Raw genomic sequence first — 26,349 nt, forward strand, 5'->3', positions numbered from 1 at the left:
CAAGAGCAAAAGACAAAGAGAGAATATTACAAGCAGCAAGAGAAAAACAGTTAGTTACCTACAAAGGAACACCCATACGATTGTCAGCTGATTTCTCAACAGAAACTATGCAGGCCAGAAGGAGTGGCAAGAAATATTCAAAGTGATGAATAGCAAGAACCTACAACCAAGATTACTCTACCCAGCAAAACTATCATTCAGAATTGAAGGTTAGATAAAGAGCTTCACAGATAAGAAAAAGCTAAAGGAGTTCATCACTGCCAAACAAGAATTATATGAAATGCTGAAAGGTATTCTTTAAAAAGAGGAAGAAGAAGAAAAAGATAAAGATAAAAGTTATGAACAACAAATACGTATCTATCAACAAATGAATCTAAAAACCAAGGGAATTAAAAATCTGAAGAACAGAATAAACTGGTGAATATAATAGAATCAGGGGCATAGAAAGGGAGTGGACTGACAATTCTCGTGGAAAAAGGGGAGTGGGGGGTGCGGGAAGAGACTGAACAAAAAGCGTACACCTATGGATGGGGACAGTGGCAGGGGGTAAGGGCAGAGGGTGGGGTAGGAACCTGGTGGAAGGGAGCTATGGGAGGAAAAAAGAGGAACAATTGTAATAATTTGAACAATAAAGATTTATTAAATTAAAAAAATAAAATATATATTTTTTTAAAAAGACTTTAAATGAAAATGAAAGGCAAAATAAGTAAGCCTAGCTAAACTTCACATTTGGTAAGATAATAAATGGCAAATGTAGATAAGATTCTCTGAGCTAGTCCTTCACTAATCTGCTCCATTTTTCTACTTTTGTCTCTCTAGCATTTACCTATTACAAAGCAGCACCAGGAAATCATAGAATTCTAGTGAAACTCATTTTTAAAAATAGAAAGAAATTGCCCTGGCCTGTTTTGCTCCATGACTAGAGCATCGGCCTGTGAACTGAAGGGCCCCAGGTTTGATTCCAGTCAAGGACACATGCCCAGGTTGTGGGCTCGATCCCCAGTTGGGAGCATGCAGGAGGCAGCCAATCAATGATTCTTTCTCATCATTGATGTTTCTATCTCTCTCTCCCTCTCCCTTCCTCTCTGAAATCAATAAAAATTAAAAACCTATATATATAAAAGCCTACGTGACTGTAATGACCAGAACGACCAGTCACTATGACGCACACTAACCACCAGGGGTCAGACACTCAAAGCAGGAGCTGCCCCCTGGTGGTCAGTGTGCTCCCACAGCCAGCCTACCCCAGCTGGCCAACCTCCCATGGTCCCTCCCCCTGGTTGGCAGGCCCCTGAATTGGGACAGGGAACCAGGGGTGGGTGATGGCAGACATGACCCCTTTCCCAGGGGATTCCCTCTGGCTCCCTCCTTGGGGCCATCAGCCAACTTCCCATAACCCATCCCTCGCCCTGGCCAGCAGGCCCCAATCAGCCCACTGTGGTGGCGATGCGATGGCGAGGGAAAGAGGAAGGGGGGGAAGTAGGGAACCACATGGCGGCAGGGTGCTGACGATGGTAGCATCGGTGTCCAGTGTCCATTCCTTCTGTGGCTGGCCCAGAAACCGTCACCTCCTCTCCAGCCTGTCCCTGATTGGCCTGGCCCTGATCGGCCCTGATCGCAAGCCAGGCCTAGGGACCCCACCCGTGCACGATTTCATGCACTGGGCCTCTAGTAAAGAAATAAAATAAAATAAAAATAGAAAGAAAAAGTTCCAGAATTTTCCATAGGATTCTAAGCCCTAAACACCAAAAGAGACACAATGCAGGTCATAGCCAAAACAAAAAACTGGAGCCCGCCCTACCAGTGTTCAATGGTTAAAGCGTTGGCCCTTGTACCGAAGGGTCATTGGGTTCAATTCCCTGTCAATGGCCTAAAGTGGAAATAACCTAAATGTACATCAACTGATAAATGGGTAAACAAATTGTGATATATCCATACTATAGATTACTATTTCCTCTCTAATAATAGACAAATATGCAAATTGACCATACCTCCGACACACCCACAAGCCACGCCCACAAGCCATGCCCATCATCCAATCAGAGCGAGTATGCAAATTAACCCAAACCAAGATGGCTACAGCCACAGAGAGCAAGGTTTCATAGGTAACAGAGGAAGCCAAGCTTTCCGCCTGCCCTTGCCAGGCCTAAGCCTCCACTCAAGCTACAAAGTTTCAATTATAGAAGGTAAACAAATTCAAACAAATGGCGGCAGAATGGAGCTTGAGAGAGCAGGCCAGGGTTGCTGCCAGCAACAGGGGAAGCAAAACTTTTCACACACCCTGGCCAGGCCCACCCGCTTAAGGCAACAAAGTTTCAATTATAACCCCAACACAAATGGCTGCCGGCTGGCCTCGGATGGAGCCCCAGGCTCGGCTCCGCTCCAGGCTACAAAGTTTCAGTTGTAGAAGGAAAATAAATTCCAGATACCAGGGCCTCTGCTTGGGTCACCAGGGGGTGTGGCTGGCCTGCAAACCACCACAGGCCCCTCACTCAGGCCGCCCCACACCCCAAGGGAAACCCCACCTGATCCGGGACGCCCTTCAGGGCAAACCAGCTGGCCCCACCCCTGTATCAGGCCTCTATCCTATCTAATAAAAGAGTAATATGCAGATTGATCATCACTGCAACACACAATATAGCTGCCCCCATGTGGTCAAAGATCCTGCCCCATGTGGACACAAGATGGCCACCACAAGATGGCCAGCAGGAGAGGGCAGTTGGGAGGCACCCGGCCTGCAATGGAGGGCAGTTGAGAGGGACCAAGCCTGCAAGGGAGGGCAGTTGGAGGTGATCAACCCTGCAGGAGAGGGCAGTTAGGGGTAACCAGGCCAGCAGAGGAGGGAAGTTGGGGGCAAACAGGCTGGCAGCAGAGTGGTTAGGGGGTGATCAGGCTGGCAGGCAGAAGCAGTTAGGGGCAATCAGGAAGGCAGGCAGGCAAGCAGTTGGGAGCCAGCAGATCTGGATTGTGAGAGGGATGTCCGACTGCCCGTTTAGGCCCGATCCCGGTGGGATTGGGCCTAAACGGGCAGTCGGACATACCTCAAGGGGTCCCATATTGGAGAGGGTACAGGCTGGGCTGAGGGACAACCCCCCTCCGTGCACGAATTTCGTGCACCGGGCCTCTAGTTTAGTAATAAAAAAAGAAAATATTAATACATGAAACAATATGGATGAATCTCAAAAACATGGTAAGTGAAAGAAGTCAAACAAAAGATTACATACTATATGTGTGATTCCATTTATGAGAAATTCTAAAAAAACAATACAGAAAGCAGGTCAGTGGCTGTCTGTAGGAGGGAATCTACTGGAAAGAGGCATGAGAATACTTCTTAGGGTGATAGAACTACATCTTCTTTATTGTGACTACATAACTGTAAACAATTACAAAATTTCATCTGTCTCTATATTTAAAATGGAAGAATTTTTGTGTGTGTGTAAATTATACCCCAATAAAGGAAAAAAACAAAACAAAGAAAAGATCATTTATAAAATTTTGGGGTTAAAACTAACTTGTTTTCATTTCTGCATATCTCTTTTAAATTTTTTTTCTGTATTCATACACCTTTTATGTAGCTATAATTATAGAATATATGTAAGTTTATATTTTAGAAACTTCTATACACAAATAATTTTATGTATTTCTAAATAGTATTCATGACTATTATTTAAAATAGTTATACATAATTGTCCAAAGCCCAGAACCATTTCCCCTACTGTTAACAGGTGAACTACCAAGCTTTAAAGCAGATGATTCCTCCTCAATGTTTGGGTGCCATCAAGTGGACAAACTGTGTAATGTGGCTGAGATTGAGTAGACTTTTATTATAAATTTTATAAATTAAAAAAAACACACACCTGTTTAAAACTTTTAATTTGAATTAATTTTAAAAATGAAATCAATTTTTAAAAATGAAAACAGACAATTTTATAAATGTACCAGACCATGATCCCCATTATTTCTTGAAGGAACTTAACTCTCAAATCTGAATCTGAGGAAATCAGTTCAGGAAAAGCACTCCCTATTGAAATCAGGTTCTTTACAAACTAAGACCACGGGAATAAATAACAGTCTATTTAAGCCCCCAACCAAAAATAATTTAGGCACCTCCAAATGTAAATAGCCTCTGCTGTTGGCCAACCAGGTGACTTCCAACACAACAATAAGCCCTCTCAGGAGGCACAATGAAACCAGGGATGAAAATGTGCTGAAGACTGTCTGGAAGGCAGAGAAAGACAGCAGGAAACTCATTCCCATTTGGGCAAAGGCTTGCAGATTCTCTTTATGAGTCACCAGTATTTTTTCCCCACAGACCCTGGCCTCTCCAGTTCAAGCTTTTCTTATTGCATTGACAGTAACTGGCTAGAGCCACAAAAAGAACGATTATTTCAGAAAAGTGTTTGTTCCCTACCAGGGTCAGCAAAAGAATGTCTTTTTCAAAAGAATGCCTTTGAATGACACTGAGCCATTGCCTGCCACCAAGTAGCGAGATGAACGCCCTGCTCTGCCTGTAACCAGCACTCTTTCCAATTATTTTTTCTAACACTCTTTAACCCTCTCCATCTTGCTGCCAACTTCCACACATCAAAAAGAAACAGCTAGAAAAGGAAAGAAAAACTCAAGGAGTGGCACACCAAAGAACTCTTAAAGGAAGGCATGACTCCATACAGTGAGAAACCAATGAGAGAGAAAACATAGCTCACAGAAACAGAACCATGCTTTTATCGTAGTCAATTATAGAGCTTGTCTTCTATTTGCTGAAATGTTTATTTGCTTGTTTGTTTTAATTTTAATTATATTTCTTAATAGAAAATGCATTCATTTAATAAAAATTCAAAAGGTACGGAAGAATTTATAGATATAAAAGCCTAAGCAACCATTACCACAGAACGACCAGAATGACAGGCTGGTAGCTGTGACGCGCACCTTGTTGCTGGGGCCCTGACAGCCCCAAATCTGGTTCACCCGCACCCCGGGACCCAGACAGGAGGGAGGAGGGAGCCCGATTCCTCACCGAATCAGCCATTGGTTAGCTTGCTGCTGGGGCCCACCTCCCATGGTCCCTCACCCCTGGCAAGCTGGCCCCCCAATTGGCCCCGATCACCGGCTAGGCCAAGGGAACCTACCTGTGCATGAATTCATGCACTGGGCCTCTAGTAAACAAAAAAAGTCTCCTTCCAATTGTGTCTCTGGCTGACCCACCCCATTCCCAGAGACAATCATTAGCCATTACTTATGAATCCTTATGGAAATATTTTATATACAAACAGTTACATATATACATTCTCCCCCTATAGACATTCAGTCCCATCCCCTCTTTCTTATTTCACAAATGGTAAACCACTCTACACAATGATGCTTCTTACACTTAATATACTATATCACGGCACTCATACCATATCAATACATAGTTTCTCATTCATTTTAAAGGTGTGTCATATCGCATCACTTGGATGTACCAGAAGATATTTAAGGAGTTTGTTAAGATAGACATTTAGCTTGTTTCCAATTTGGGGCTATTTTTATTATCTTCTTACCTAAAACTCTCTGGGCTAATTTGATTGCTTCTTCAACTGGGTCTGAGTTGACAATTTCATCTAGAATACCCAGTTTGAGTGCTTCATCTGCCAAAACATGTCTTCCTAAAACAAAACAAAACAAGTCACAGAACTTGTGAGATTAAAGCAAAAGCAGGGAGGGCCTCTGTTCTGAATATAAACCTACTGTTAAATAAAATAAATGACAGCTGTAGTAGAAAGATCACTGAAGGGGTAACCAGAAAATGTGGATTCAAGCTCCAGCACTATCTTTTGCTATTTGTGTTACCATAAAGAACTGTATAGGACTATAATTTCCTTGTTGATAAATGGGACTAATTATGTTTACATTAGTAATTCTGAGTATTATATGAAAATAACATATTCTCTCTTTACTACAGAAGTAATATCTATAGAAGCACTTTATAAACTATAGATCTCTATATAAATATGAGGTGATTGTTTTAAATTATAATCATAGAGGTAGTAGCAGAGTAGTACCAGTATCTCATAGCATATGCACCAAAGGCTGTCATTGATTATACATACACACACACACACACACACACACACACACACACACACACACACACAAACACACAAAAGACAGTGCCCGAAGATAAATATAGTTGGGCAGAGGAAAAACATATTAAGTTGACATTATATAAGTTATAATAAAAATTACACAGGCTAGCCCTAGTTGGTTGGGACGTCATCCCGTATACCAGAAGGTGTGGGTTCAATTCCTGGTCATGGCACATACCAAAGTTTCAGGTTCAATTCCTAGTCAGGGCAGTTGGTGGATGTTTCTCTCTCATCTCTCCTCTCTCTCTCTCTCTCTCTCTCTCTCTCTCTCTCTCTCTCTCTCTCTCGGATTTACCAAGGTTGGTGAATGGAGTGCTCTACTAAGGGTTTTTAGTCCAGGAGTTAGTGACACTAAGCAACAGCAGCAGCTTAAATCTCACATCTCAGGTGGTGACATCTGGTGTCTGGTGGTGTTGTCAGGAACATCCAGTGTCCAATGGTGGCTCTGGCAGCCTCCAGTATAGAATGGCACCTCTAGGGGGTTCCAGAAGTTTGACATATTACTTGCTTTCCTGCCAATACCATCTTCCTTTTGAAAAGTGATCATCAAATCAGTATTGATGGCAATAATTCCACGGTCTTTGCTGCTCTTGTAGACAGTGTTGGCAGATGTCATCTCTGACACAAACCCTCCATTCCTAGTTCCTATTAGTGCTTCCAAGAGCTACAAATGGGGCTTGATCAGATAGACAGTTCAAAAACTTTTGGCATGGATCACTCTGTAACAGCAATATTTGGACAGTTTTCTGGAAGTGCCTTTGAAAACAGGCTTCCCAGATTTCCTCCTGGGGTGAGGAGGGTGGTGGGGAGTGGGTGAGAGGCTTTGGGGGTCAAGTCTCCTGTGTATAAAATCAGTTGGGTGTGGGGTGAGTGAATCAGCTTCCTCAGGTTAAGTGAAGAAAAAAGAAAGGAAGGAAGGAAGGGAGGGAGGGGACAGAAAGATGGGAACCTGAGCACTAAAAGGATCTTTGAGGCAACTAACCAGGGGTAACAAGAACTACTCACTGATGGACTGAAAATTCCTTTTTTTTTTTTTTAACAGTCCTCACTGGAAGATATTTTTTCCATTGATTTCTAGAGAGCGTGCAAGGGAGGGAGAAGGGGGGAGAGAGAAAGAGTGAAACATCAATGCGAGAAAGATACACCAATTGATTCCCTCCCACACGCACCCCTATGGGCCAAGGTATGTGCCCTTGAGAGGGAATCGAACCTGAGACCCTTCGGTCCCCAGGCTGACACTCTAACCGCTGAGCCAAACCAGCCAGGGCTCCTTCAGCTTTAATAATTTCTTTTGGCCTGGATTTCACAAAAGCAGAGGAGTACCAAAGCTCTACTGACAGAGTCAATGAGATTCCAGGTACTGTACTTTTATTCTGCCAAGGACCTAAAGACCCAGCTCTGTACATACAACCCAAATTCTCAGGCTGAAAGTTCAGTTTGTTTCTTCTTGTGCTGCCCCCAGTGTAGAGGACAGCCACTGTCCAAAGGGCTCTAATAAGAGCCCTGCCTATTATGTCACAATATTTTCATAGGCTTTAGATTTGGGGTTTAGTTTTGAGATTTTGGTTTGTCTGGTTCTTTTGTTTTGATCATGAAATGAAATTTGCTGATACTTATTATTGCTGCCTAAGAGCCCTTGGTGTAAAACTTACCCTCAACACCTTGTTAAAATATAGAGAAACCTCACCTATACCTAAATCTGGAAGGCAGGCAGGATAAAAGTGCCATTCCCCGGGTGTTCTAGATAAAAAGAGGGATCTCATCAAAGTCTAGAGATCTGGGGGCATCCCTGTACCATGAATGATCATAAAGAATCCCATTAGGGCTGGGGATAAGTTCTAAGAGAACAGAGGGGAGGCTTTCTGTGCTGTTCCGTGGACAAGGAGAATGGGACCTAGTATGTAAAAGCAGAAAGAACAGGGCACTGCAGTTCTTGTCACCTGATTGGACAGAGAACATCAGGGAATGAACTGCAGTGTGTTCAAGCACATCTTTTGTGATCACTGCTAAAGATGGGGTTGTTTTCAGCTGGCACTTTAAGGGAGTTGTGGAGAAGCAATAGTTGGTGCTGCCACCGATCCACTTTCCAGAATTACCTCTCTTATGGATTCCAGAAGATCAGAATATGTTAGCTACTTACTTATTAATTTAATCCAAATCTATTTGCTGATTAATTTTGTATGGGATCAGCTCCTGCAACACTGGTGTTTTTTCCCCTACATCAGTAAGGAATATTTACCTTTTAGTGACAATTATTTTTAACATCCTTTCTTAGTAAAAAAAAAAAAAAAATATATATATATATATATATATATATATATATTTCCAAACCACAAAGAAAGATTCTTAGTATCATCATTATTAACAGCTACCATAAGAGTTTCCTATTGCTGCTATAACAGATTACCACAAACACATAGCATCTGAAGACAACACACATGTGTAATCTTAGTTTAGGATGTCAGAAGTCTAAAAGAGATCGGCAGAACGAACTGTGTTCCTTCTGGAGGCTTTAAGGAAGAATTGCTTTCTTGTCCTTTACAGCCTTTGGAGGCTGCCTACACTTCTTGGCTTGTGGCCTTTTCCTCCATCTACAAAGGTATCCGTGTAGTATCTGCTCTCTTCTCTGACCTCTTGCCTCCCTCTTCTAAGGACTCTTGTGATAAATTCAACCCACCTGGAAAATACAAACCAATCTCCCACTGAAGATCCTTAATTCAATCACATTAGTACCTTTAAATATATATATATATATATATATATATATATATATATATATATATATATATTTATTGATTTTAGAGAGGAAGGGAGAGGGACAGAGAAATAGAAACATCAATGATGAAAGAGAATCATTGATCCACTGCCTCCTGCACACCCCACACTGGGGATTGAGCCCACAACCTGGGCATGTGCCCTGACCGGGAATTGAACCCTGACCTCCTGTTTCATAGGTCCATGCTCAACCACTGAGCTACACCGGTTGGGCCACATTAGTACCTTTTTAATGTAAGGTAACATATTCACAGGTTCTGGGGATTAGGATGTGAGCACCTTTGGGGGGTTATTATTCTGCTCCCCACAGTTACCATTTAGAAAAATCTGTTACAGAAGCATGTCATGTACCTTCCATTATTCCTCAGAATTGCTTTTTTTACTGATGAGAAAAAAGAGGCTAACAGTTCAGAAGACCTCACTCCTAAATCCAGGCCAGTCTATTCAACTGTCTACTTGACATCTCCACTTGCTTGTCTACCAGGCCTCTCAAACTTAACACATCCAAAACTAAGCACTGTGATTCCTCCCTGGAACTACTCTACCAGCAGAAACCCCCACCTCAGTCATGGCACCATCATTCCCGCTGCTCAGGCCATTAGGATCATCCCCTACCCTCCTCTTTTCCTCACATCTGATCTGTTACAAAACCCTGTTATCAAAATATATCCAAAATTTGACCATCTCATCATTTACATTGCTACCACTCAGGACCAAGCTCCCATCATCTCTCCCCTGGATTATTATAGCAACCTTAGAACTAGTCTTCCTCTTTCTGCCTTTACCTCTAATTAATATATTTTCAATAGCCAGGGTGGTCTTTTAAAAATATAAGTGAGAGCATGTTACGCCCCTGATCAAAACACTCCTATGCTTTTCTACTTCATTCAAAAGAAAAGCCAAAGTTCTTTCTGTAATCTTCAGGACCCTACATGATGTAACTTTATCCCCTACTACTCTTCCCTTTACTCACTTCAAACCTTCTCCAGATATCAGCATAATAAGCTTCCTCACCTTCTTCAGCTCTTTACTCAGATGTTATTATGTGGAAAAGCCTTTCTTAGCTACCCTACCTAAGATATCATCCCCAGCCCTAACATTTTATATTCCCCATTTCTGCTTTAAGTGTTCTCCTTAGCACCTATCTCCATCTATCCTACTATATATATATATATATATATATATATATATATATATATATATATATATGTTAGCGTTCCCGTTGCAGGAAGAATCCTGCAATAGGGTTTCCTGCTGCACTCTACCCCACCCTGCCTGCTCTCCTTCCTTCTCCCCCTACCCCGCCTCCACTCCTCCCTTCTCCTCCCCCCTGCTTGCTTGCTTCTCCACAGCTTTGCTCCCTTCTGCAGCTCTTCGCTTCTTTCTACGCTGTCTTGATATGCAAATTAACCGCCATCTTGGTTTGGGTAATTTGCATACGTGTCCTGATTGGCTGGTGGGTGTGGCTTGGCTGGTGGGCGTGGATTGAGCGTAGCGAAGGTGCGGTCAATTTGCATATTTTTCTATTATTAGGTAGGAGATATATATATATATATATATATATATATATATATATTACTTATATAATAGGTAAGCATATATCTGAGTATACAGTTGTGGTAACTGGGCTCCAAGATGACCCCCAGTGTGTTAGCCCTCTTGATATCAAGTCTTTTCCCCTGTTGAATAAGTAAGACCTGTTAATTAACAGGATAGTTCAGAAAAAATGGCACGGGACTCCAGAGCTAGGACATAAAAGACATTACAGCTTTCACCTTGCTCTCTCTTGGATTACTCAGGAGGAAGCCAGTGTCCATGTTGTGAAGACACTTATACAACTCTATGGAGAGGTCCACGTGCAGAGGAAATGAAGCCTTCTGCCAACAGTCAGCACCAACTAGCCATCCATGTGCGTGAGCCATCTTGGAAGCATGTTCTCCAGCCCTGGTCGAGTTTTCAGATAACTATTGCCCCAATAAATGTTTTGACTGAAACTTCATAAGAAAGTCTGAACTAGAATCCAACTAAACTGGTCCCAAATTTCTGACCCATAGAAACTAGGAAAGAAATAGCACTTCCAATTAAGCCATGACTCACAATGAATGTAAGAGGCATCTTGATTTCAAAGATATGGAGAAAACTGTGGTTTTGATTGATGAAATATGACAATACTAGAGGCCTGGTGCACAAATTCGTGCACGGGTGGGGCCATCGGGGGTGGGCCAGTGGGGGGGAAGGGCTGCAGACAGTTGGCCAGCAGGCTCCGCCCCCAATTGGGGGGGGGCAATCGGGGACCGGGCTGGCTGGGGGGAGGGGCCGCAGGAGGTTAGGGGGGGCCAATTGGGGCTCGGGGCAGTTGGCCACTACAGTGCGCACCACAGCGACTGGTCATTCCAGTCATTCTAGTCGTTCCGGCATTCCAGTCGCTTGGCTCTTATATATTTAGATGGTGACCTTCATTGTTGTTTTCTCCATATAATCTCCATGAAGGCAGAACTATTTGTTGGATTGATTCACTGCTATAGGCTTAATGCCTAGAACAAGGCCTGCCATATGAGAGAAGATTAATAATAGTTGCTGGGTGAATGAATAAAATTTAACTTATATAAGGCATATTGTTTGACTGTAGTAGAACTGGTGTTCAAACTCAGGCCTTTGATTCTAAAGCACCTTCTTCAAGTCTATTACCAATATCCTCATCTTATTTTTTATTGCCCCTCCTTCAAGTTTATTACCAATATCTTCATCTTATTTTTACTAAAATCTCCTCTTAACTAAGAAGACAGATAGGAGAATAATAATATATAGCTGAAACTTATGAAGTTATTACCATGTCTAGGACTGTTCTAAGCACATTGTATTAACTTATCTTTACCATATTGTAAAGATGGCCGATACTATTGTTACCCACATTTATAAGAAAACTATGGCACAAAAAGGCAAAGTGACTGACCCAACGTCTCATAATTATTTATACCTGTTTAGAGTATAAATGTTCTTTCTTTCAACCTTATCACAACTGAAAATATCTTTATGTATCTTATGGTATTTGGTAAATTTAGGGTCTCTAAATGTTTTCTAGTGTTTTAATCTTTACATTCCTATTAAAAGAGAACAAATTCATAGTTAATACTTGGGAAATGAAAAATTCAGTCATTTCCACACTAAAACTTGAAATCTTTCCTGGAAAATTCTGGTTTTAGTTCCAGTTTATATTAAAATTTGTAAATTAGATCTGAATATAATATACCCTATGTGAACACCAGTGTCTATGAGTAGACACTGGAACTATAATGAAACCCTCATTGCCCTAGCTGGTTTGGTTCAGTGGATAGAGCATCAGCCTGTGGACTGAAGGGTCCCAGGTTCGATTCTGGTCAAGGGCATATGCCAAGGTTGTGGGCTCAAACCCCGGTAGGGGGTGTGCAGGAGGCAGCCAATCAATGATTCTCTCTTATCATTGATGTTTCTCTCTCTCTCTCTCTCTCTCTCTCTCTCTCTCTCTCTCTCTCTCCCCTTCCTCTCTGAAATCAATAAAATAAAATATACTTTTTAAAAAAAACACTCATTGAGTGGATTATAAAACTGTGGTACATCTACACAATGGAATACTACACTGCTCTAAAAAAGAAAGAACTCTTACCATTCGAAACAGCATGGATGGACCTGGAGAGCATTATGCTAAGTGAAATAAGCCAGTTGGAGAAAGATAAATATCATGTGATCTCACTCATTTGTGGAATATAATGAACAACATAAACTGATGAACAAAACCAGATCCAGAGACATAGAAGCATCCAACAGACTGTCAAACCTCAGAGGGAAGAAAGGGGAGGGTGGGGTTAAGGGGGAGAGATCAAGCAAAGGACTTTGTATGCATGCATATAAGCATAACCAATAGACACAGATAGTAGGGGAGCAAAGGCATGTGCTGGGGGATGGGAGGGCAAGGGAGAGGTCAATGGGGGGAAAAGGAGACATATGTATATAATACCTTCAACAATAAAGAATTCTTTTTAAAAAAAGAGAGAGGACATATTCATGAAAAAAAAAAAAAACAACACTCAAATGTGATTAGCAGTTTGTATACACTTTCATTTAAAAGACACTCACATTTGATCTTCAAGGTAACATTTGAGAAGCTGTCAGAGAAGCTATTCTTTCCATGTTATAGGTGAGAACATTGACAGTTTTAAAAGTTCAAGTATCCTCTTAAGATCACATGGGTATGGAATGGTGAAGCCAAGATTTTTCTAAATCCTATTCCAGTTCCCCACATTTACCTAGACAACTGCGGGCAGTGTTTATACTGACCTGAGGTAATTAAATCGAGTGCAGCAGGAACTCCAATGAGCCTGGGGAGAAGCTGGGATCCTCTTGCACCAGGAAGAAGTCCTAATTTGACTTCTGGGAAGCCCACTTGAGCCTATCAAAGTGTAAAGGCATGAAGGTCAATCGAATGAGATGACATAGAGGGTAAAGATGATCATTCCCCTGGGTTTCCTAAACTCTCAAAAACATTGTTTCATAGAATTCAGCAAGAGTTGCTACAAGGAAAATTATTGCACACCCTCTCGTTTAATTTGATTAACAGCATAAAAAGAGCTGTATTGTCCCCTAAGTCTTTATGTTGAAACACATCCTTAGCATCTTACACATTTTTTTTTTTCCGACTCTATTATGACCTGTCTTGGTCAACAAAAATAATAGTCTCCAAAAACAGCTTTATAGAGTCCTGAAAGATCCAATCAGCCAGTAAAGTAAAAAGACATCCACAGGATGGGAGAAAACCTTTTTTAATTGTATATCTAGACTATATAAAGAAGTTTTACAACTCAATAATAAAAAGACAAATAATCCAATTAAAAATGTGCAAAGGATCTAAATAGACATTCTCAGAAAAAGAGCTACAGTTGGGCCACTAAACATTAGAAAAGATGCTTAATATCATGAGCCATCAGGGAAATACAAATCAAAACCACAACAAGATACCATTTTACATCCACTAGGATGGCTACAATAAAAACGATAGACAATAATAAGTGTAAGAGAGGATGTGGAGAATACAAAACCCTCATACACTGCTGGTGAGAATGGAAAATGGTGCAGCCACTTTGGAAAACAACTTGCCAGTTCCTCAAAAATTAAACAGAGTTACCATATGACCCAGCAATTCCATTCCTGGGTATATACCCAAGAGAAATGAAAGCATGTCCACAGAAAAACCTGAATACAAATTTTCATAGTGTTCGTTAAGGTTAAGAAAGTAGGAAAACCCAAATGTCTATCAACTGATGAATGAATAAACAAAATGCAGCATATTCATACAAGGGAATATTGTTCAGCCACAGAAAGGAATGAAGCACTGATATAGGCTACAACATGAGTGAACCTTGAAAACATTAGGCTAAGTGATAGAAGACAGTCATAAAACATATTGTATAATCCATTTATATTAAATGTCTGAAATAGGCAAATCCATAAAGACAGAAAGTAAATATGTGGCCCTGACTGGTTTGGCTCAGTGGATAGAGCGTCGGCCTGGAAAGTGAAGGGTCCCGGGGTCCATTCCAGTCAAGGGCATGTACCTTGGTTGCAGGCACATCTCCAGTAGGGGGTGTGCAGGAGGCAGCTGATCGATGTTTCTCTCTCATTGATGTTTCTAACTCTCTCCCCCTCTTCCTTCCTCTCTGTAAAAAAATCAATAAAATATTTTTTTTTTAAAAAAAGAAAATAAAGTAAATTTGCGGTTGCTTAGAACTAGGGGAGAAGGAAGATGGAGGATTACTCCTAAATGAAGTTCCTTTTTATGGTAATGAAATGTTCTAAAATCAACTTGGAGCCCCATCTGGTTTGGCTCATTGGATAGAGCATTGGCCTGTGGACTGAAGGGTCCCAGGTTCGATTCTGGTCAAGGGCATGTACCTTGGTTGCAGACTCCTCCCCGGCCCAGGCCCTGGTCGGGGCGCATACAAGAGGCAACCAATCGATGTGTTTCTCTCACATCAATGTTTCTCTCTGTCTTTCCCTCTCTCTTCCACTCTTTCTAAAAATCAATGGAAAAATCTCCTCGGGTGAGGATTAAAAAAAATAAATAAATAAATAAATAAATAAATAAATAAACTAAACTTTGGTAATGGTTGCACAACTCTATGAATATAGTAATATACCATTGGATTGTACACTTTAAATGAGTAAATTTAGAAGGAGGAAGAGAAGGAGGAGGAGGAGGAGGAGGAAGAGGAGGAGGAGGAGAAGAAGAGAGTCAGCAACCTCAATCCAGTTAAGAGGGTGAGCTTCAGGCCTTATCATATGCCCCTCCTAGCCATTTAAAAGTGGTAAAAGCGCCCTGGCCAGTTGCTCAGTGATTAGAGTATTTTGAGATTTTAACAACCAGTATCACTGAACTGGTACACAATAGCTGAGCACCCATGCTAGAAAAGCCTAAGATATGTCAACCAGTAACCATTTAAAAGATCACCTTGGATGTTTATAACTACATTTACACTGAGTGGCCAGATTATGATGACCACGCCATCAGTACTTCATTGGGCCACCTTTTGCCTTCAATACTGTAGTGATTCTTCTTGGCATTGACTCCACAAGATGTTGAAAGGTGATGTGAGGAATCTGATACCATGTCTGATGAATAGCACTGTCCAGTTCTTGCTGGGAACCAATTCCAACATGTCATAATTACAAGAGTTTCATCAAAAGGTTAGTGAAGCTTGGGGGGCTCAACAAGGGCTGAGTCACATATGTAGTTTACCTGTTGGAACAGCTAAATGGCACTTCCCCCAAACCTGAATAGGATTGTCTACTGCCAGACAGCTCAGAGCATCTTAATTTGCATGTTATTGCCTCCTATTCCCCAACCTGACAATGCTTCTGTAAACCTTACCCTTTGAAACCTTACCCTTTGAAGTGTATTATCTCCACCTTGCCTTAGGAAAAATTGTGTTAATAAATAGCACGGGGTCCTTAGACTACGAGTAGCCTTTAGCTCCTTTAGCTGAAGCTCCTCTGACCCCCAATGCCTTTCAAAATTATCTTTCATCCTTGGACTCCTTATTGAATCTACATGCAGCTTCTTTCTCCAGATTGCAGAACCCTTTGTAATGCTGGGACAAGAACCCCGGCATATGGCGCCCAACATGGGGCACCTTGAACCCTGGAAGCACCATTAATGCTGGGACAAGAACCCTGGCAAGTTCTGTGAGATTTGGTGGTTGTGGAACCAGCTGCCTAATGGCTCTTTTAACTTCGTCCCACAAATGCTCAATTGGATTGAGATCTGGTGATTGTGGGGGCCACCTAAGCAAGGTAAAGTCTCCCTCATGTTCTTGAAACCACTCCTGCACAATACGAGCACTGTGGCATGGCGCATTGTCTTGTTGGAAGAAGCCATCTCCATTGGGATGCGCCATCAACATGATAGGATTAACTTGATCAGCAACAATACTTAGGTATGTTGTGCTATTCAGACATTGTTCCACACAAATTAAAGGGCCCAAATCATGCCAGGAAAACATGCCCCAAACCATAACACTGTTTGGTTTCCTCACCAGCTTGAAGGGTTGTATTCATGCATGTGGGATGCATGCTTTCATGCTGTTTCCACGAAATTCTCACTCTGCCATCTGCATGATGCAACTGGAAACGTGATTCATCAGACCATATGACTTTTTTCCAATGCTCGACTGTCCAATCCTTGTGTTCCTATGTGAATTGGAGACGTTTTATCTTGGTAACTGAAGACAGCAAAGGTGTTCGAATAGGCCTTTGGCTTCCATATCCCATACGATGCAGTGTATGGCTAATTTGCCTACAAACGTCAGGTGGTCATAATAATCTTGCCACTCAGTGTAGAGCTTGCCCTAAAGAAAACCCCACACACCAAGTCCCACATGGAACCCAGCTGTTACCTCTGCATGGGCAATCCTATAGTGGCAGCCCAGGGCCAGCTCTAGTCCGCCTCCTAAAGCCATGCCTTGGATTGCTGCCACCAAGGGCTTTTCACTTCTCTGCATTTCATCTACTAAATTTCCTAATGTGAACTTAGAAGAAACAGGAGCACTGAAGCCATGGATATCAGCACCTAAGGACACAAAGACAAGAAAAAGAGAGTTGAGAAAGAGGTGGGCTTTGTTCCATAACAATAAGGTACCAGATAATTTTTAAGGAATCTCAGACCTCTTCAGAGCCATGAAACACTTCATCTTTTATGTGGAGACACAGTAAAAGAACAAAAATAGCTGGAAAATGTAGATTGATAGAAAATTCTCAAATATTTTTAGGAATCCTGTAATCTTCTAAAATCTGTCTCTCCATATGCTAGGTAGCAATTCTACCTTTAGAAAAGTTAAGAAGCTTAAAGAAAGGGAATAGAGATTTTCCTACAATGAGCATTATTCTGAGACTGAGTCATCCCCTTCCATTTTTTGCATGATACTGCTCACTAATCCTATTCACAGCAATTTCAAGCCATTTCTTTGTTACAGGCATGAGTTAGTACAATAGAAAGTCTCAGGGTAAAATGCATACATATTCGTGAGTTATACATTAATCAACCAGCTTAGAATTATGTTACTTTAATAGATTTTTTATTATCAATAACAATAACAATATTTATTGCTTTTTCTAATTATAATAATAGCATACATTATGGACAATTTGAAAAATATTTATAATTATAAAGAACCTAAAGATCACCCCAAATATCACCACAGAGATAACAATGTAATATTTGGTGAATTCTTAGTTTTTTCCCAATGCACATATATAAATAGCTTTGGTATCTTGAGTAAGTTATTTAACCTTTGTCTCAATACCTACTTAAATGACTGATGTGAGAATTAAATGGAAGTTCACTATAATATATACTTAGAGGCACGGTGCACGAAATTCATGCACTCGGGGGGAGGGTCCCTCAGCCCGGCCTGCACCCTCTCGCAGTCTGGGAGCCCTCAGGGGATGTCTGACTGACAGTGGGGAGCGGGCCTAAGCCGGCAGTTGGACAGCTTTAGTGCTGCCACAGAGGCGGGAGAGGCTACTGCTGCTGCGCTCACCAGCCATGAGCCCAGCTTCTAGCTGAGCGGCGCTCCCCTTGTGATAGCACACCGACCACCAAGGAGCAGCTCCTGCATTGAGCGTCTGCCCCCTGGTGGTCAGTTTGTGTCATAGCGACCAGTTGTTTTGCGGTTTGGTCGATTTGCATATTAGCCTTTTATTATAATACTAAAGGCCCAGTGCACGAAATTCATGCATGGATGGCAGAGGAGTCCCTCAGCCCGACCTGCACCCACTTGCAATCCAGAACCCCTTGGGGGATGTCCAACTGCTGGTTTAGGCCCAGTCCCACAGGGATCCCTGCAGGATTGGGCCTAATCCGGCAGTCAGACATCCCTCTCACAATCCAGGACCACTGGTCCCTAACCACTCACCTGCCTGCCTGCCTGATAGCCCCTAACCACTTTGCCTGCCTGCGTGATCACCCCTAACCACTGGCCTGCCTACCTGATCACTCCTAACCACTCGCCTGCCTGGCTGATTGACCCTAACCACTCTGCATGCATGCCTAATCACCCCTAACTGCTCACCTGCCTGCTGATTGCCCCTAACCACTCTGCCTGCCTGCCTGATAGCCCCTAACTGCTCCCCTGCCTGCCTGATCACCTCTAATCACCTCTGCCTCAGCCCCCACCACCATGGCTTCATCCAGAAGGACATCTGGAATGATGTCCGGAAGATCGTTCGGCTGTCTGGTCTAATTAGCATATTACGCTTTTATTATTATAGATATATATGTAGCAATATTGAGAGCATTCTGTAAAATCATTTTTTAATATTTTCCTTTTTTTCATATAATGGTATACATAGTGAGCTCTTTCCCTATAACATTATGTATTCTTTGAAAACATTAAGCTTGGTACAAGTTAATTTCATATTCAGCCTATTTGTCTTTCTTTTTCTTTTTTTCTACCTGCTCCTCATCTAATATCAATTAAGGGATCATGCTTCATTTCACTAACCCATCATATTTTACACTTTAATCTATTATTATCATTATTATTTATATTTCTTTGGTATTAGAGAAACAAGATGAATTTCAACTGAATCTCAAGCCTATCATGCCTATAACTTAGATTAAAATGGTTTTTCATGTAATAACAGCAATTAATATTTACTGGATAAACACATCAGGCATAGTGCTAAGTTTTCTCATGTAATTTTCTTAACACCTATATTGAGTAGTATGATAATCCCCATTATACAAGTAAAGAAGTTAAGGCTTTGAGGTGTTAAGTGACTAGTTCAAACATATAACTAGTAATTGGTAAACTAAGGATTTGAACTCAGACAATTTGACCAAAGCCCACATTCTTAAATGTTATACCTTCTTCTACTTGCTACCCAAGTTTAGTATTATTATTATCCTAACTAGAGGCCTGGTGCATGAAATTCGTGCATGGGGGGAAGGAGTGTCCCTCAGCCCAGCCTGCACCCTCTCCAATCTAGGACCCCTTGAGGGATGTCCGACCACCCATTTAGGATGGGTGGGATAGGGCCTAAATGGGCAGCTGGACATCCCTCTTACAATCCAGGACTGCTGGATTCCAACCGCTCACCTGCCTCTGCCTGATTGCCCCTAACCGCTTCTGCCTGCCAGCCTGGTCACCCCTAACCACTCCCTGCCAGCCTGATCGATGCCTAACAGCTCCCCAGCCGGCCTGATTGCCCCTAACTGCCCTCCCCTGCTGGCCTGGTCACCCCTAACTGCCCTCCCCTACCAGTCTGGTCGCCCCTACCTGTCCTCCCCTGCAGACCTGGGCCCCCCCAACTGCCCTCCCCTGAAGGTCTGGTCGCCCCCAACTGTCCTCCCCTGCTGGCCCAGTCACCCCTAACTGCCCTCCCCTGCAGGCCTGCCCCCCCCAACTGCCCTCCCCTGCTGGCCTGGTCTCCCCCAACTGCCCTCCTCTGCTAGCCCAGTCACCCCTAACTGCCCTCCCTACTGGCCTGATCGCCCACAACTGCCCTCCCCTGGAGGCCTGGTCCCCCCCTCCCAACTGCTCTCCCCTGCAGGCCTGGTCCCCCCCAACTGTCCTCCCCTGCTGACCTGGTCTCCCCCAACTGCCCTACCCTGCAGGCCTGGTCACTCCTAACTGCCCACAACTGCCCTACCCTGCAGGCCTGGGTTCCCCCCAACTGCCCTCCCTTGCTGGCCTGGTCACTCCTAACTGCCCACAACTGCCCTCCCCTGCAGGCCATCTTGTAGCGGCCATCTTGTGTCCACATGGAGGCAGCCATCTTTGACCACATGGGGCAGCCATCTTGTGCCTTGGAGTGATGGTCAATTTGCATATTACTCTTTTATTAGATAGGATTGTAGAGAAATCAAGGCACAGACAAGAATATAGTGATTTTACTTTTTAACTATCTCTGGCATATAAAAATGCAATTGATTTTAAATCCAGCAAAATTGCTAAATTCTCTTATTAAACTAATAATTTTCTGATATCTTTAATTTTTCTACAAACACTATCATATCAATCATCTGGATAATAAAATTTGTTTCTTCTTTTCCAATCCTGATACCTCTTATTTCTTTTTCTAGTCTTACTAGGCTGGTCAGGGCTAGAACACAATGGCCAATCAAATACAAATGGTGATAGCAGATAGCCTTGTCTGTGCTTTTCTTATAAGAAAACTTGTTAAGTTACCATTTTGTTTGAGGTTTGCTGTAGGTTTCTAAAAGTGAATATTTTAGCCTAAGACATACCATTTCTATACCTAGTTTACTAAGAATTTTTATCTTTAATGCATGTCAAATGTTATCAAATGCTTTTTCTGCATCTATTGAAACAACCATGATTGTTTCTCCTCTAATCTTTTTAATAAGCTGAAATTACATTAATTTTCTAAGGTTTAACCAATCTGGTAGTACTAAGATAAAAGTGATATATTACATTTTTATATATGTTAGATTCCATTTTATAATATACTGCTTAAAATTTTTATATTTGTATTTATGAATTAAATTGGCTTATAATTTTGCTTTTCATATTGTCCTTGACAGGTGTTGGTATCAAGGTTATGCTAGCCTCAAAATATGAGTTGGGAAGTGTACTCGGTTGAATGACGTCTCCCAAACAAGTGAATGTGAGCTGTTTTTGGAAATAGAGTCTTTCCAAATGAGGTCATAGTGGATTAGGGTGGATCTATCTAGGATCAGGAAATATGGACACAGGGGAGAAGGCCACAGGAAAACAGAGGCAGAAACAGGCCAAGGGCAACCAAGAATTGTTAGCAACTGAAAGGAGCCAGAGAGGCAAAGAAGGATTCTTCCCTAGAGCCTTCAGGGAAGAATGGCCTCACAGATATCTGTACTTTGAACCTGAGACCTCCCCTAAGATTTCCACCTGCAATAAATGAATAAATATGCTCAGGACAAAGGACCCAAGGTGCACTCTCCCTCCAAAAAGCACATCCATGCCATTCCCCCACTGGCATGTATGCCCCAATCTCTAGGGGACCCCATGAGACTTGCAACCAGGGGAGCAATGGGCAGCAGCAGCTCGTCTCGTCCTGGGCTAACCCCCATAACCTGCCTACAAGGCCCCCTTTTCTCTGACCTCCCAGTGAGCTAAAGCAGCCCAGCCATTCTCTCTCTCTCTCTCTCTCTCTCTCTCTCTCTCTCTCTCTCTCTCTTGACTGGACTGCTACTTGTTTGGAGTATATCTTCCATAAACTCCATTTCACTTTCCTTTCATTTTCATTGATCTTAAAATCTTTTCTGCATCGACGAAAAGAACTGAGGTCCCAACCAGTAACCCCAATCTATTTGAGTTTTCTATTTCTTCCTTAGTCGGTTTTGGTGGGCTATATAGTCTTCAGTTTGCTAAAGGCTACACAGTATCTGCAGTGATAACACTTTGGTCATTTGTTATATACATTGTTTTACTGTCATTTTTTTTTTCTCTTCTTGATCAAATTCTCCAGACGTTTGTCAATTTCATTTGTGTTTCAAAGAACTAACTTCTGACATTGTTGATCTTCTTGATTCATATTTGTTTGCTATCCCATTAATTTCTCCTCTTTATTATTTCCTTCCTTCTACTTCATTTGGATCTATTTTATTGCTTGTTTGTTTTGTTAGTTCCTTGATACAGATGTTTAGCTCATTACATTTGTCTTTTTTCTTTCCTGAATTATGTAAGGCTATAAATTTTCTGCTAAGTTTTGCTTTAGCTGTATTTGTTGTTATATATGTTGTGTTTTTATTATCATTCAGTTCAAATTATTTTCTAAATTCTATTATGATATCTGCTTTGACTCAGAGAGATCAATTTCATTTCTAAAGATGAGAATTTCCAGTTATATATTTGTTATTGATTCCTAGTTCAATTGCATTGTTGTCAGAGAACATATTCTAAGTGAAAATTTATTGAGATAAGCTTTCATGTTCCAATAGCTGGTCAATTTTTGTAAATGTTGCAGGTTTGAGAAAAATGTATTATTTTGCAGTTGTTGGGTACATTGCTCTATATAAATCCACTAAGTCAAATCTGACAATTCTTAATGCTTTTCTAGAAGAATAATTTTTCTGCCCTAAACTTGAACTACATTCTCTCTCTTATATCTCCTTACTGACAAAGAAATATCAAGTTCTCCATAATTCTGATCCTTTTCTCCATGTCATAAATTTTCAAAGAGTTGAATAAGCTATTTAATAGCTGGTTTATGTTTGTCATATTATTTTAATCTCTTTCAGGTTCAGCCCTCTAAGCTATAAATAGATATTATAGACTTATTGAGAATTAAAATATAATAAGTGAAAAATACTATTTTCATTATTAGCAAATAACCTACATAGTCCTGGTACATAACAGGCAAGATAAATGATAATTATTATGATTATCATATTTATATTTATCTGTTGTCATAATTCCAATATGTTTCTTCTCAGGCTACCATTAACATATATTAAATTCCTCTAGCTACAGTAAGATTACATAGGCCCTCCTATTCATGTGACTTCGTCAAAGGGTATAATATATTCAGTTGGGAAAAGAGGACAGATATCACAAATATCACTGAGTCACCATTTCAGATACTTTTGCCATATTTTTGTCAATACTTTTGGATCTTCAAGGAATAACCCAGCAAAAAGTGTCATGGTCACCAAGATAGGTAATTAGCAGAAGAAAAATGAACTCCATTTCAAGACTGTGTGAAATAAAAATAACATTTATTAAACATCTACATGTAGGCTCTGCACTAGATATGTTATCTCATTTAATCTCACAAAACCTATCAAGATAGATATTCTTGAATCTAATTTAAAAATAGAGAGATTGATGCCCCAGCTGGTTTGGCTCAGTGGATAGAGCATTGGCCTGCGGACTGAAGGGTCCTGGATTCGATTCCGGCCAAGGGCACATGCCCAGGGTTGCGGGCTCGATCCCCAGTAGGGGGCATGCAGGAGGCAGCCAATCCATGATTCTCTCTCATCATGGATGTTTCTATCTCTCTCTCCCTCTCCCTTCCTCTCTGAAATCAATCTACACTAATAAAAGAGAAAGATGCAAATTGGATGTACCTCCATGACGCCCACCAGCCAATCAGGAGTGAGTATGCAAATTAACCCAACAAAGATGGCAGGTTAATTTGCATACACAGGCAGGGAGCGAAGACTGAAGGCTCCGCCTGAGCGAAGATTGAAGACTGAAGACTGAAGACTGAAGGCTCTGCTGCCAGAGCCAAGCCTGAAGGCTGAAGGCTTGGCTCCACTGAAGGCTGAAGGCTTGGCTCCACTGCAGCCCGGGTCCCGGGCACTGGAGAAAAACCGGTGCCAGCAGCCAGGGAAGGAAGGCCTATTGCACGAATCTTTGTGCAACGGGCCTCTAGTAAAAATATATTTTAAAAAATAAACTATTTAAAAATAGAGAGATTGACTTATTTTTAAAATAAATTTATTGGAATGACATTGGTTAATAAAATTATATAGGTTTCAAGTGTACAATTCCATAATATAATTGAAATTCAGAAGATTAAAGGAATTTGTTCAAGTTCATATAGGGCGGAGATATATAGAGCAGGTATATACCAGCAGGTATATACCAGCAGGTATTATAGCTATCAAGTCTACAACTAAATATCTTACAAAGGTCCAATCCAATATAAAAGAGAATAAAGTCAAACTCTTCTCTGGGTCTCTCTTGTAATTCCACAGTCTCTTTCTCCACAGTTTCTCATTCCCACTCAAGTCTCCCATATCCATTACCCACACTATGGCATTACCCACAGGGACAGCTTATGCAGTATCAATGTGAGGCTGAATTCCAGAGATAACAGGAGAGGGTTAGGTACTGGTACCTGCAGAGAAGTTGCCATCTGCTCCACAAATCACAATGGCTTTTACTGTAGGGTCTGTTATAGCTTTCTGTAGTCCCTCTTTTATTCCATTGAAGACAGCTATACTAAAAGAAAATAAATAAATAAAGCATTAGTCAGAATTAAATTTCTACCATCTCAGAGGTTTTTCTGCTGGAAGCCAACTCCAGCATGTCAGCAGGGCTGAATCATCTGGAAATGGCTGAGGACATTTCCCCAAACCTGAAAAGGATTTGCATAAGTTAATTGCTTGCTGCCAGACAGCTAAGGGCATCTTAATCTACATGTTATTGCTTCCTCCTGGCCAAACACCTGAACAGCCGGAGGTAATTCTTCCAATCTGACAATGGATTCTGTGTACTAAACCCTGGCCTTTGAAGTGTATATCTACTTTGCCTTAGGATAATTTGTGTTAATAAAAAGCAAGGGGTCCTGAGACAAGGAGAACTTGGTTTCTTTAGCCAAGCTCCTCTGGCCCCCAAAATGCCTTCCAAAATTATGTTTTATCTCTGGACTCTTGATTAATTTACACACAGCACTTCTCCAGATTCCTGAACCTTTCTAGATGCTGGATCAAGACCACCAGCATTAATTTTCCATTTCCTAACAATGAAAAATTAAACACATACACAATGGATAAAAACTCTAGTTTTTATAGTGAATTGAGCACTGAACTTTTAAAACATCTACATGTAGGCTCTACACTAGAGGCTTTCAGATATGTTATCTCATTTAATCTCACAAAAACCTATCAGGATAGATATTATCGTATCTAATTTTAAAATAGATTGATGCCCCAGCTGGTTTTAAATAGCATTTTTCTGCACTCTGCTGTAACTTTGAACACTTAGAATTGGCACTAATCAATTTAAAAATACTATTGTACATCTTCTAGATACAGTGAAAGGAGTTTGTAATACCCCAGGGAGAACAACATATACACAGCAAAATATCACACTAAGATGAATGCTGTAATAGATACAAAGAAAGTGATGTGAAAGTTCAGAGGGAAGTTCAATTTGTCATAATGGCAAAATATAAGAAAACTGAAATACTCTAAAAGAAACAGATGTGGCAGGGGCTGCAAGTTACCCTAAATATCCCTACCTCCCCACCTTCTTCAAAGCAGTAGTAAACATATGGTTTTTAGCTGAAAACATAGCTGCCCAACATAAAGACTACATTTCCCAGCCTGCTATGCAGTAAGGTTAGCCCAAGGCATTAAGTTCTGACCAATGGGATAGAAGCAGATTTGGCATATGCAATTTTCTAGAAGAGTCTTAAAGGACTAGGTATACTTTTTTCTTTTTTTCCTCCCTACTCCTGGCAGGAATGAAGAGGTGATGGTTAGATCAGGAGCAGCCTGTATGGACCAAAAGGTGGAACCATATATTGGAGATGGCAGGGCAAAGAGAGAGAGAATTGGGGTCCCTGGTAGTTGTGGAGCAGCCGTACACTGCTATGAGAAAAATCAACTTTTTCTTGTTTAATCCACTATTTAGAGTTTTCTGTCCCTGACAGTCAAACCTAATCCTAAACACTAATTTAGCAGGTAAAGGCAAGGTCAGGGAAAGAAAGGACATGTAGTAGATTTTGTCAAGTTTCAATTGATGAGGGAGTCATCAACAGAGAAGATAGTTAAATGCCTGCCAACGGGAAAGAAAAGAGAACCGAGAGTAGATCTTCTGGATACACCCTCATTTAAGAAGTGGGAGAGGCTCAGCAGAGTGACTCAGTACCAAGGGAGCCCAAAGTCACAAAGGCCAAGAGAAAAGAATTATGTCAAGAAGCAGGGAATCAATAAGTGCCAAGGGATGGTGAAGGAGGAGAACCTAGGAAAAGTGGTGAAAAATAACAGAACCAGAGTCTAATCTGTTCTGCCATGGAATTCTGAGTAGTCTGGGTAAAATGTCTGTTCTTGAGCATACAGGGTGAAAAAAATATTAATACAAAAGGAAAAACAATAATAAACTTCTCAAAAAAGCCAGATGGTTCAGACCAGCAACTATGAGTTAAAGCCTCAGGGAATAAAGGAAATAAGATAATTCCCTAATTACTT

The 26,349-nt window shown here is 41.3% G+C and overlaps 1 protein-coding gene across 1 annotated transcript in view; it reads right to left on the reverse strand.

Annotated features, from left to right (window-relative positions):
* The window catches only part of EHHADH (enoyl-CoA hydratase and 3-hydroxyacyl CoA dehydrogenase), a 46,275-nt gene that overhangs the window by 17,196 nt on the left and 2,730 nt on the right, over positions 1-26,349 (reverse strand). Inside the window, exons 2-5 of the mRNA XM_008157552.3 lie at positions 24,273-24,376; positions 16,823-16,995; positions 13,212-13,323; positions 5,538-5,642 (exon numbers count right to left, since the gene is read on the reverse strand). Of these exons, the coding sequence (XP_008155774.1) occupies positions 5,538-5,642; positions 13,212-13,323; positions 16,823-16,995; positions 24,273-24,376 (494 nt within the window). The remainder of the gene's footprint in view (positions 1-5,537; positions 5,643-13,211; positions 13,324-16,822; positions 16,996-24,272; positions 24,377-26,349) is intronic.

The sequence above is a fragment of the Eptesicus fuscus genome, chromosome 3 (genome assembly GCF_027574615.1).
Source record: "Eptesicus fuscus isolate TK198812 chromosome 3, DD_ASM_mEF_20220401, whole genome shotgun sequence".
In the NCBI taxonomy this organism is placed as follows: domain Eukaryota; kingdom Metazoa; phylum Chordata; class Mammalia; order Chiroptera; family Vespertilionidae; genus Eptesicus; species Eptesicus fuscus.